General features: G+C 43.5%; 1 protein-coding gene across 3 annotated transcripts in view; it reads left to right on the top strand.

Annotated features, from left to right (window-relative positions):
* Positions 1–12929, top strand: part of ITGA1 (integrin subunit alpha 1) — a 182045-nt gene that overhangs the window by 94685 nt on the left and 74431 nt on the right. For all 3 annotated transcript variants that reach the window (XM_070774687.1, XM_019982758.2, XM_070774688.1), the window contains exons 7-8: positions 2316–2464; positions 6513–6663. In XM_070774687.1, the coding sequence (XP_070630788.1) occupies positions 2316–2464; positions 6513–6663 (300 nt within the window). The remainder of the gene's footprint in view (positions 1–2315; positions 2465–6512; positions 6664–12929) is intronic.

Below are 12929 nucleotides of genomic sequence, written 5' to 3'. Positions count from 1 at the left end.
AAAACTTTAAAGTGAAACCAGTCTACGAAGTATGTGGTTTTTGTCTAACAGCATTCAGTGTCAGAGGATCACTCACAGAGGAGATATTTGGACTTAACCACAGTTGGAACTTAGCCAAATTAGTTAATGCAGGGGAAAGAAGGTTAAAGGAGATAAATGTTTGCACGTAAATGATTATGGTGATGGATCATGGAATCTAGGTTGGATAAAAAAAAAGTAACATATATGAATTAATGGGAAGTCTTAATGTGGTCAAGGAATTGATGAATTAGATATACTAGGTAAATGAGCCAAAGTTAATGGTCAGAGAAAAGAACATTTGACATTGAGATTGAGGTGCTGCAATTTTTCCAGATGACAAGGTCAAGGCGAAGACCTTGGAAGCAGATGACATAGGTGAGCTAGAGGAAAAGATTACTAACGCCAAGGAAGTCAAATAAATAAGAGACTAGGGTGTTTGATAGAGTCATCCAAGTAGTAAAATATCTAAGAATAATAACAGGAGTGACAGTTTTCAAAGTTCTTTAGTCTCCTGCTTAATCAAATCTAAACAAAGAGAAATAAAAACAAAACCAACTCTGTAAGACGCCCTGAATGGATGAGCAGTTAACTTCTATAGCAACACAGCACTGCCCAACTAAATCCTAGTACTTTTCAATAACTTCTGTTCAGCATGGGACCATAAATTAGGCACAATGATTATATCTAAATAACAAAATAATTTTACTTTTATTTACACTGAGCATTTATACACACAAAGACGATGGCAAACCTACATGGTTTTCCTTAGTAATTATTCAGTATTTCCCTGAATTCCTGGTTAAAAGCTGTTAGGGTCATTGGGAAAGTAATTTAAAATCTCTTCAAAGGCTGGTGGCTCAGTGGTAAAGAACCCACCTGCCAATATAGGAGACATGGGTTCCATCCTGATCCAGGATGACTCCACATACAGCAGAGCAACGAGACTCATGTTCCACATCTGTTGAGCCTGTGCTCTGGAGCCTGGGAGCTGCAGCTACTGAAGCCCACGCAACCTAGAGCCTGTGCTCCTCACCAGGAGAAGCCACCACTATAAGCCCGCACACCGCAATGAAGAGTAACCCGCGCCTATCACTAGAGAAAAGCCCTTGCAGCAATGAAGACCCAGCACAGTCAAAAATTTAAAAAAAAAAAAATTTCTTTTCAGAAAAAGACAGTCCTTTGGGTAAAGAATTCTCTGAGTCCCTAATTTGGGGGTAGGAAGGTTAAACAAAGAGTAACTTCAGGCACAGTTCTTGATATAGGTTAGTTTATTGGTTCACACCAACCTTCAAAGGAGGGTTCAGAAAAAGGATTAAGAAAATGGGCAAGGGGAAGTGAATCAGTTGCGCTTAACCTTCAGTCTTTTTACTTCATGGTGGCTTTGCAGTTAGCTGCTTGCACTACCCACCTGTGGGAAAGAAGGAATGAACGAGTATGGCAGTAAGAGAGAGAGAAGACAGGGAACAAGAAAGGGAAGGGCTAGTTTAGGAACCATGAAGCTATAGCTGAGCTACTTGAAACAGGAAGCACACACACGTGTCCTTGCCAAAAACATCCCTGATCATTCGTCCACCTTCATCTTGCTCCCCTCTTTCTTCCCAGCTTGGTCCAGACTCATTGTTCTGGACCAAGAGCAAGAGGTCCAGAGGCAGCTGTTCCTCAAGAGGTAGATGTTCTCAGAGCACCTACCTCTTTGCCATCTCAGTTTCTTCACAGGCGCAGCTCCTTTAGTGTGGACCCCACCCACCCTCACACTTGCCATCCAGGACGGGCCTCCACCCTCCTAGCACATATCTTTTAAGTCTCAAAAATCACTTCTGAAAGGGCTTCCCTGAGCCCCCATTTTAAATTACGCTTCTAGGTTATACTTGCCAGTAATAGCTTTTCGGTTAGTACAGCCTTTTTCACACTTTGCAGTTGAAGCTGTGTTTGAATAATTCTTGTGGTTAATCTCTCTGTCTCCCTATAGTTTAGAAGCTCCATGAAGGCAGAGACCATGTCAGTTTCATGTTCAATCCCAAAGCCTGCCAGAGTCACTCAGTAAACACTGTTGAAGAGAGAAACCAATCATTTGAGAGGTTTATTAAAGCACTCTCATTTGTGTCCTTTGGGATATGAATATTCACAAATGGCAATGATTATTGCTGTCAAAGTAGAAGGATTTGTGTATTGGTAGAGTTTTAAACCCTTTGGAAAGACTAACTTGTATTATTACATTTGATCCATGTGTTTAAACTGAAGACAGTTAAAATGAAAGTCTGCTAGATGGATAACACAGTGACTTGGTATTTCAGGTTGGAATTGTACAGTATGGAGAAAATGTAACTCATGAGTTCAACCTCAATAAGTACTCATCAACAGAAGAGGTGCTTGTTGCAGCAAAAAAAATAGTCCAGAGAGGTGGCCGGCAGACCATGACAGCCCTTGGAATAGACACAGCAAGGTATGTGTGTTCAGACACTCAGTTGTGTCCAACTATTTGCTGACTGTAGCCTGCCAGGCTCCTCTGTCTGTGGGATTCTCCAGGCAAGAATACTGGATTGGGGTGCCATTTCCTTCTCCAGGGGATCTTCCCAACCAGATCTCAGGGATTGAACCCTAGTCTCAGGTCTCCTGCATTGCAGGCAGATTCTTTACCACTAGCACCACCTGGAAAGCCCACAGCAAGGTATATAGATTAAAAAATAATAATAATAAGCCAAAGTAAAAGACTGTGCAAAAATACCTGCTTACAGTCTAGTGCTTTGGAGTATTAATGGAACAGTTATTAATACCTTAGTAATATTTAAAGCCACCTTGTTGAAATCAGATTCAACTGATTAGCTAATAATTATAGGATCAAATTTTCTATTTTACAATCTCACCATTCTTCTTATCTTTCCTTTTATTCCAAGATTTTGATTGATGCAGAACCAGTCAAAAAAACCACTTGGTCTACAGCATGACGTTCTTGGGTACCAAGATGTAATATTATATAATATCTTTTCCCTTTATTCTCTGTTTTCAGCTTCTAGTAGTCTCGGTATAAAAAATGGATTAAATTAGTCCACTTCTAATTCAGTATATGTGTATACCATAATATATCTATAATTTTACAGCATTTCACAGATTTAAATTTACAGATGTAGAGTTGTTCAAGTTCTCAAATAAGTGTTTTTAAGAAGGCAAATTAACGTCTTATTTGAAACATTTTCAGTGAAAAGGTTGAAAAGGGGAAAGGATTTCATCATTGGTACCCTCTCTTTTTCTTCCTCACTTTCCCGAAATTCCCTCTAATTGACATTCCTCCTTTCCTCCCTTCTGCAGTCTCCTCCATGGAGTGCACATAATCCATTCTGGCTGAGTTGCATTCTACAAGCATCTACAGAACTGTCCTTTCCTTACAGAGTAGAGCATCCTCTTTTCTGTATTTTTCCTGATCCCACTCAGCTCTTTTGCTTATTTCTCCCCCTTAATCACCATGAAATCTTCTGAACAAAAACTAAACAGTACCAAAATCACAGGAAATCTAATGAGCGCTATGACTAACGTTAAGGATCCTTCTCTTAAGAGCCTTCAGCTTCTGGACTCTCACCTGCCTCTGAAAAGCCCGTCCTCTCATTCCACCTGCCAGTTAAGATCCATGTTCTAAGAGGGCTAAAACGGTTAATATGGATACTCCAAAGACTGGATTGGATCTTCAAAAATTTTAACTTTCATGTTCCGCTTCAGACTTATAAATGTTAGAAAAGCATGTGGTTATAGTTAATATGGGACCTGTGAGAAAAATAACCACAAACAGATGGGGTAATTTTACATTTACCTGCCCATAGGATCACCAGTTTGCATGCACAGAAGTGCACATGTTTAGGTGTGCTGAGTGCACATTCTTAAATAATTCTTAAATAATTGACTAAATGTGGGTGTACATTCAAAGTAAATCAAAGTGTTCTTTGAAACTCTGAGCCTGTAGGGAGCTGTGTCTTCCAAAGGCAACCACTTAAGAATGAATATTCATCTTTGAAAACTCACTGATGAAATATTCTGACTGCATTTGCTCCTGCATAAATACCACTGTGAATACCATGTCCCTATATGGCTTTTGCCTCTGTGTTTTCACAGAGGGTCTAGCTGTGGGACATAGAGTTTATTGAGTTTTGTATATAAATAAAACTCCATGATGATATTGCTAAGTACTCTTCTTATAAATTAGTTTTGCATGTTTAATTGTTCTTTATTCTTTTCAGGCAGGATCAGTTCAAACAGTATTTCTAAATATTTAGAATCCTTACTTTCATTTTCAGTGTTTCCTAGTTAAACATATTTTTGTGTCCCCTTATCCCTACCCCAAATTGTCTTTCTTTTGGTTGCTTCACATTATTTACTCATAAAGCCTGGATTCTCCTGTCCCAAAGAAAGAGATTGTCCTGGGGTATATTAATGTATGAAACCATGCAGACTGGTCAATGCTCATTTTAAAGAGAGAATAATGGATGGTGGTAAATGGGGATCAAACACAATTTGCAGGAGATATTTGAAACATAAAGGCTACACACATGAGCTCTGCCAATGCTACCCATAGAAAGCCAGTCCTGGTTTCACAGCTACCAGATTTTCTTTAAGGAACGTCTTTTAATCATCGCCTTCAGCTGATGTTCATTCAGTTATGGCCTTGATCTTCAAGAGAGTCAGGAGATTTTGGCAATCTTCTAAGATAATGGTCCCCAACCTTTTCAGCACCAGGGACTGGTTTTGTGGAAAACAATTTTTCCACAGACTGGGCAGGAGGAGGATGGTTTCAGGATCACTCAAGTGCATTACATTTATCGTACACCTGATTTCTGTTATTATATTAGCTCTACCTCGTATCATCAGGCATTTGATCCTCGAGGCTGGGGACACCTGCTGAAAGGAATCAGAATTGTAAAAAGGATTGATATCTCATCATATCCATGTCCAGATTTCATTTAAAGACTAGACTCTAACATCTATTTTTCACCTTTGTACATAGAAAGAAGTAAAAAATCTGTTTGTCTGGTATAGAGGGCAGAGATACACAATTCCCCAGTGGTCAGTACTAAAAAAAAAAAAAAAAAAAAAGCTTCTTTTTCTCTTTTGAAAATTGTAGGAAAAATTGAAAATTAAAAAACATAGTACAACAAAATCCTATGTACACATCAAACAAAATCACCAGTTCTTAACATCTTGTCATATTTGCTGTAAGTCCTTTTAAAGGGAAAACAAGCACAGATGAATTGTTTTGCTCACATCACCAGAATCCTCTCTCCCTCCTCACAAGATACCCGCTACCGTGCATTTACTGTGTATCTACATTAGAACTAATATTTACCGTGGCAAACCGTTGGGAGGTTAAAACAAGAGGTGTTTCTTTGGTGTATTCCAAACTGCAGCTGTTTGTCCTCATGACCAAAGTAAAATATTTATCTTTCTGTTGTTTTCTTATTTTCTTTTGACCAAAGTAAAATATTTAAATAGACTATTCAGTACAATGATTGGTACATTTTATACCAAAATCTAAAAAAAATATTATATGAAATCCATTCATTGTTTTAAGCCTAAGTAAAGTGTACTCTTCTTGTGCAAGACTCTGGAGGGGAACGTGAAGTGAGTAAAAGAAAGTAATAAAGGGAAAATGTGCCTCTGTGTGCGCGCGTGTGTGCACGCAAGAGATGCAAAACAAACAAAAATTGTCAGTTTCCCCTATCTTCCATCACTTTCCATAAATATTTGTTGAATTAAATCAAAATTCCTTTTTTGAAGTTAGCGCAATGTGTCCTTTCTCTCTATACCACCTCCTCCTACCTCATCCCCAGCAGCCTTTGTCCTCAAACTTAATTCAGACCAAACCTTTCATAGCTAGCCAAACCCTCCTTGCCCCATGAACCCGACTCTGTCACTGACTCAGACCACGGCCATCTGCAGTCTAATTCCTATGTCTAAATTTTACCCTATATCCAAGCGCACTCTCAAGCACTCACAGCCATGTAGATACTCCGTTTTCTCCCACACCCACTCAGTAGCTCAGAAGATGGCCACACTCTTCCGTGAATGTCAGACTAGGTGTGGGAAGTGAGAGTTAAGCAAAAGCTTCTGCCAAAAGCAGACAGAAAGAGGACTGTCAAGTGAGACAGGAATGTTTACAGAGAAAGGTGGGTCTGGGAGAGTATTTAAAATCTGACCTTCTCTAAACTTCTGTATGCTCCAGTCAACACCTTCCCTTTGAAATTTCTAAAGAATGAAAGACTGCTGCCTTTTGGGTAAACAAAATATCCCACAAGGGATAAATGGTGATTAGCAAAATGGTAACCTCTCCATCATCTGGAATAAATCTTAACCTATTACAAACAATGAGCATCATGGCTCCTGGCTTGAACAATGGGAGTCAATGTTAATGGGCTCCCTGGAGCTGGCAGTGTTTTCATTTTGTGTTCACTTTGCCTAAACTTGGGCTGATGTTTGAATTGCTCCTCTTTTGTCTGTGATTATTTCAGGAAAGAGGCTTTCACTGAAGCCCGGGGTGCCCGAAGAGGGGTTAAAAAAGTCATGGTAATTGTGACAGATGGAGAGTCCCATGACAACCACCGGCTGAATAAGGTCATCCAGGACTGTGAGGATGAAAGCATTCAGCGGTTTTCCATAGCTGTAAGTATGGGGCTGGAGATGGCTTTCGGGCTCTGGTGTGTGCATATCATGATTATTTTATGAGCTATGCAAGCAAGGTTGGAAAACAGAAGTGTCTCCGTTTGGAAGTAAACTCTGTGGAGGCAGGATTAGGTCTTGCCCCTTTTGTGTCTTCAACATAGTGTCAGGCAACTGGAGACTCAGCCAACAATCACTACAAGAAAGGAAGGGAGAAAATGAGGAAAGGCTGAGGAGGGAGAAGGGAGAAAATGCATAAGAAGAAGCAAGCGAGGGAGGGAGAGAGAAAGAAAGGGACAGAAATAGGGAGGGGAAAAGTGGAAGAGAAAGGGAAAAGATGGAGGGATGGAGGGAGAAGAACATATGCCTTCAGCCTTGGGGGAAGGGGGTTTCTTAAATTGATTTTTTATTTAATAGAGAATGAAAGATTTCAGAACTCTAAAAGTTCAACCAAAATTGCTTTTCAACAAAATCCTTTTTATTTATAGTTCAGTTCATTCAGTTCAGTGTCTCAGTCGTGTCCAACTCTTTGTGACCGCATGGACAGCAGCATTCCAGGCTTTCCTGCCCATCACCAAGCCCCAGTAACAACAGCTATTACCCACAATTTGTTTTTCAGCATTTAGTCAGTGATATTTCCCTTTTTCCTTTCAAAAGTGTGAACAGTTGAAAGACACCCCATCCAATTGTAGGTAGGGAAGAAAAAGAGATTCATCCTTGATGAAGTCCCAGAACACACAATTGAGTCACTGCTTCCCTGAGGCAAGGTGCCTATTTCTTATTTTATAACCAAGGTGATAGGTTATAAATAGTTGCAACATTTTCTTTTTCATTTGGGGTATAAGATTTTTAAAAAATTAAAACAGTCCATTATTTCTCATTCCCCTTGTTGTTACTTCTTTAAGTTGTCATTTGCCAATTATTATTCAATCCATCATTACCTTTCCTGCTACTACTGTTGTAGCCACGTGTTCCGGGAAACAAACTCACTCAGAAGGACAATGCAGATAGTGGAGTGCAGTTTATTACACCGGCGGGCCCAACGCAGTGTCTCCTCTTAGCCAAAGACCCCAACCAGTTTTTGTGAAAACCTTATATACCCTAAGTGTACGTGCCCAAACCCACCTCCCCAAGTTCCCTGAAACTAGTCTGAACAAAGGAAGAGAAAGATACAATCAAAGTTAACCCGTGATCATATGCCTTAAGCCTAGGTAGTTAACAGTGGACAATTATCAATAGGCTTGTGGTCATACCCCAATAAGCATAATAGAATTTATGATTCTATTTGGTTACACAGATAATTAGGGTATTCTTTTAGGCAATGGAAAGTCTAGGTATGAGCCCTGGGGTTCTTGCATCCGGGAGGTCTGGTTTTCCAGTTGGTATGTCGTTTCCATAGATCCTGGGCAAGAGCTCAAAGTCCACAGTCCGGCCCAAGATGGAGTCCTGCTTTCAAGATGGAGCCCGTTCTGTCTGTTTCCTCCTACATTCCCCCCTCTTGATGCTCTTAACTCATAGTATGAGCATCACTCATAGGGACATATTGCACCCTGGCTCTCTGACTGCCAATTTGGGAGAATGACACCAAGCTCTGGGTTACAAAGTTCATAATACTTTGTAAAATGCAGGATCCACAAAGCAGAACTATCAAGGCAACTATAACAATGGTAAATATAGTTTTCCACCAATCACCCTTCACTCAAGATAGGACTGAAGTCCAAAAAGAAAGATCATCATCAGACATAGCTTTTACCTGACCGTTCATGTCATCTAGGGTGGCTGATATATTGCCAGATAAAGCAGGAATATATACACAACATTCAACATTAATTATAGCACAGGTCCCTCCTTGTGCTGAAACTATGGTTAGTTCCAAGATGATACCAGCAAGTCCTTGTAGCAGCAGTTAATTGTAGAGCTTCACCTATTTTTCTTCTTTAAGATGATCTTGGTTTCACAGAGATCAGTGGGGTCCTTTTGTATAGTCCACTCAGCGTCCTCCGGGTCTGTGTGGTATGTTCTCTTCACCCTCATGTGGAGGATCCAGGGAGTGACACCTGCAACTTTAACTGCCGTAGGAGTGGTTAGAACAACAGTATATGGACCCTTCCAATGTGGGGCCAAGGAGTCGTGTTTCCAGTCCTTAACCCACACCTGATCCCCAGGCACAAATTCATGAATCTGTTCCCCATGGGAGAGCGGCACCCTTTCTTGTATAAACTTAGTTACCTGACTTATTACCTTACCCAGTTCCATCTGCTGTGAAATCCCATCTCCCCTTACCTGAGGCACATTTGTTGACATCTGCTTTATTATGGGAAGGGGGCCTCCCATACACAATTTTGTATGGAGAATAGCCTTAGGACCGTGGGGTCATCCTGAGTCTGAGCAGAGCCATCAGAAGCAAGTCCACCCAGGAGCAGTCAATCTCTATGATCCACTTGGAGAGTCTCTTTAAGTGTCCAGTTGGTTCATTCCTCTATCTCAGAACTCTGAGCCTATATGCAGTGTGCAGTTTCTATTTGATGTTTAAAGTTTTGCTTACTTGTTGTACTAAATCAGCTATGAAAGCCAGGCCATTGTCTGGTCCAATACTGGTAGGAAATCCAAATCTGGGAACTATTTCCCTAAGCAGGCACTGGGCTACTTCTGATGCTGTTTCAGTCCAGGTAGGAAAAGCTTCTACCCACCCCGAGAACGTACATACCATGACCAGCAGGTAACGGTGTTGGTGAGGTTTCATTTCAGTGAAGTCCACTCCCAGGTGTTCAAAGGGCAGCGTGCCTTTCAGCTGAACCTCTGGAGGTTTTTGTCTGTGCCGAGAGGCAGCATTAACCTGTGAGCAGGCAGCATGGCCTAGGTGGGTCGCTTGGTGTGTTTGGTTTACCAGAGTGTGTGCCAGCTCCTCCGGTACCAATAATTCCGCTTTGGCTAACCTGACAGCCGTTGTCCTTGTTTGATCAGGCTAGTGCCATCAGTATATAGGACCCAATTAGGGTCTGGAACCTTGTGTCCTTCTTTAAAACAAACCCCAGATACCTTACCTCCTCCTTGCAGATCTGTGCCTTCTTCTTCAACACCCAGTAACCTGCTTTCATCAGCAGCTGGAGCACTGTTTTTGTCCCTTCCCAGCATTTTTTCTTTGTCTCGGCAGCCAGCAGCAGGTCACCCATGTATTGTAGGAGCCAACATCTGTACTTTTCCGGGTGGAATGAGTCCAGGTCAGAAGCCAAGGCTTCCCCAAAGATGGATGGGAAATGCTTAAACCTTTGTAGGGGAGTCCAGGTGAGTGGTTGTTTGGTGCCCCCGACTGGATCTTCCCATTCAAAGGCAAAGATGGGCTGTGACGCTGGGGCGAGGCATATGCAGAAGAAGGCATCCTTGAGATCTAGGCAAGTATAAACTTTAGTCCTCAGTGGGAGGAGGCTAAGTAAGGTATAGGGGTTTGGAACAGTGGGGTGTAAAGTCACAGTAGCCTGGTTGACTAGCCTGAGATCCTATATAGGCCTATAGTCCTGTCCTCCTTCCTTTTTGACTGGCAGTACTGGCGTATTCCAAGCCGACTGGCACTCTACCAGAATGCCCGCTTGTTTCAATCTATTGATGTGGGGTAGTATGCCAGCCTGGGCCTCTATTTAGCCAGTCTGGTTGGAGGGGGTGGGGAGTATCTTCCGCCCAGACCTCAGGGAATAATTGAGTTAGCTCTCTCTCATGCTCTTCCGGCCCACCTGGCTCTTCCTTCAGAGGCTCATGCAACCTCCACTCATATTGGGGGGGTATTGAGAGACAGAGCAAATAAGTCATAATGTCCATCTGGAAGGTGGGCCTCTCCTCTGGGGAGAAAGTCACTTGTGCTCCTAATATGGAGAGAAAGTCTCTTCCCAACAGGGGTACTGGGCACTCAAGAATGTTTGGTCCCCCACTTTTAAGGTTACCATGGGTTCTCGGGGACCTAATATCTCTGAGCCCTGGCAGCCCTATTTAATTTCCAAGCCAGCAACCCTCACAACTGCAGGAGCTTCCTTCTCCTTCCTTGCCTTAGAGCATTCATTCTTCCAGTGGCCAAAACCTCAGCACCAGGCACACTGGTTTGGCTGTAACGGGGCCAGGGGCCTCCATTGGGACCGGTTGAAGGACTGTCCTGTCCCTGGGGCAGAGGAGGTTTTCTGGAGGGCCAAGATAGACTTTTCCAGAGCAGTAGCTAGCATTGTAAATCTCTTGTCTGTTCGCTTTCGTTCCCTCTGGCTCTCTGGCAGAGCGCAGTCTCTGCTTAATTCCAACATCTCCCTCCCCTTCTGATCAGTAACTCACCGGGAGAGGCAGGTATAGCTTGGGCGGTTTGGCTGGAGCTGGATCCTGGAAGTGTTGGCCAGAGGGTTCTGTCACCGGGATCGGAGCCCGCCAAGGTGGCAGCTCTACGACCTCCGGGAGAGCTGGCAGAGGAGCAGCAGCTGCTGCAGGACTTCATCTGGCCCTGGATCAGGCATTAAGGCGGCCTCCGGTCCTCCTGGAGCACTGGGCGGTGGGCGCGTCATTATCCAGTATGGGGGAGGGGGAAGGTCATCCCTGTCCAAATCCTGTAGAATTTCCTTTTTTATCATCAGTCAATTTTTGTGCCATTAATATTTTTCCCTTTCCCTTCTGGATACAGAACCTTATCCAAGTAGGAGCGTCTTGAGCTAACCATAGCCATGAATCAGTATATGGATATTGATCCGGGTGTCCTGGCTCTCCTATGACTACTGTATAGACTGCTTCCACTGTTTTTAAGTTCATGGTGTCCTCTGGTGGCCATCCTACTCCCATAGGGGGCTTCGACCTCACAGAGTCTGTGGAGGCGATTAGGCTTCATCTTCACCCCATAGTCTCCTCCAAATCCCTTCTTTAAGTTTTTAATCATGCACTCCAATACAGTTGCTGTAGATTCACTTCCCCCCATCTTGCTTACCTTCTACTTTTCCTTTTCGTTCTGACTACAAAGTTCTCAGTACCCTATGTACTTCTGATATTGCCACTCAATGAAACATTTATATTGCCATTCCACCTCCTTCCTAATTGGGGTGAGAAGAGCCTTACCTGCCAGATCCCAGAGGGAGAAGGCGGATTGGCGTGTCTTCACCTGCCAGTTGGCACGGCCGAACCAGAACACCACGTGGTCCAAGACTGTTTCTCCCTTAACTTTTAAAGTCCGTTCTGCCTTGGTGGATTTGATCAGGTGCAGATGAAAACACAGATGGGTTAAATATCCCACATCCCAAGCCATCTTCAGAAAAGCCAGTTCGTATTCACTTATGTATCCCCCGCCTTCTAGCCTGACAATTCAGAGGGGGTCAAGAGTTTCACAGCAGATGGGACACCTCCTTGGGGAGGGCAGAATACGAGCACACAACGACCAAGTTTCTTCTCCTAACAATCCCCTGGCGATTGCTTGGTAATAATTTTCCCTAAGACAGCATGGACACTACCTCCTAAATGACATTCATAGATTTCCTTCCTAAGCCCTAACACGCTCATCAACCTGTGTACCAAGCAATTGCCGCCTGTCTATTCCATGCTCCTGTGGGTCCCCACTCCTTCTAGTCCCTCCCAGGGGGGTGATCAGGCCCCCACTTCCACCCTGATGTGTGGGTTCCTCTTCACCTGAGCACTCAGTTCCCTTGCTGCCGTTCTGCTGCTGCTACTGCTGCTAAGTCGCTTCAGTCATGTCTGACTCTGTGCGACCCCAGAGACTACAGCCCATCAGGCTCCCCCATTCCTGGGATTCTCCAGCCAACAACACTGGAGTGGGTTGCCATTTCCTTCTCCAATGCATGAAAGTGAGAAGTGAAAGTGAAGTTGCTCAGTCGTGTCCGACTTTTCATGACCCCATGGACTGCAGCCCACCAGGCTCCTCCGTCCATGGGATTTTCCAGGCAAGAGTACTGGAGTGGGGTGCCATTGCCTTCTCCTTGCTGCCGTTCACTACCTGCCAAAGCAAAGAAACCGGGCGTTGAAAGGCTGAATTCTTCCAGAGGGGCGAGGCCCCTTCCCCCCTTTAGGAGATTCAAGCCACAAAGCCTCGGGGTGGCCTCAAATGAGACCTGTCTCCTCAAAGTGAGGAGTTGCCCGGGCCGTGCACCAAATGTTGTAGCCACGTGTTCTGGGAAACAAACTCACTCAGAAGGACGATGCAGCTAATGAAGGGCAGTTTAGTACAACAGCAGGCTCAAGGCAGTCTCCTCTTAGCCAAGGACCCCAACCAGTTTTTGTGAAAACCTTATATACCCTAA

This window comes from Bos indicus, chromosome 20, assembly GCF_029378745.1.
Source record: "Bos indicus isolate NIAB-ARS_2022 breed Sahiwal x Tharparkar chromosome 20, NIAB-ARS_B.indTharparkar_mat_pri_1.0, whole genome shotgun sequence".
In the NCBI taxonomy this organism is placed as follows: Eukaryota; Metazoa; Chordata; class Mammalia; order Artiodactyla; family Bovidae; genus Bos; species Bos indicus.
This window is presented reverse-complemented; position numbering and strand designations above follow the sequence as displayed.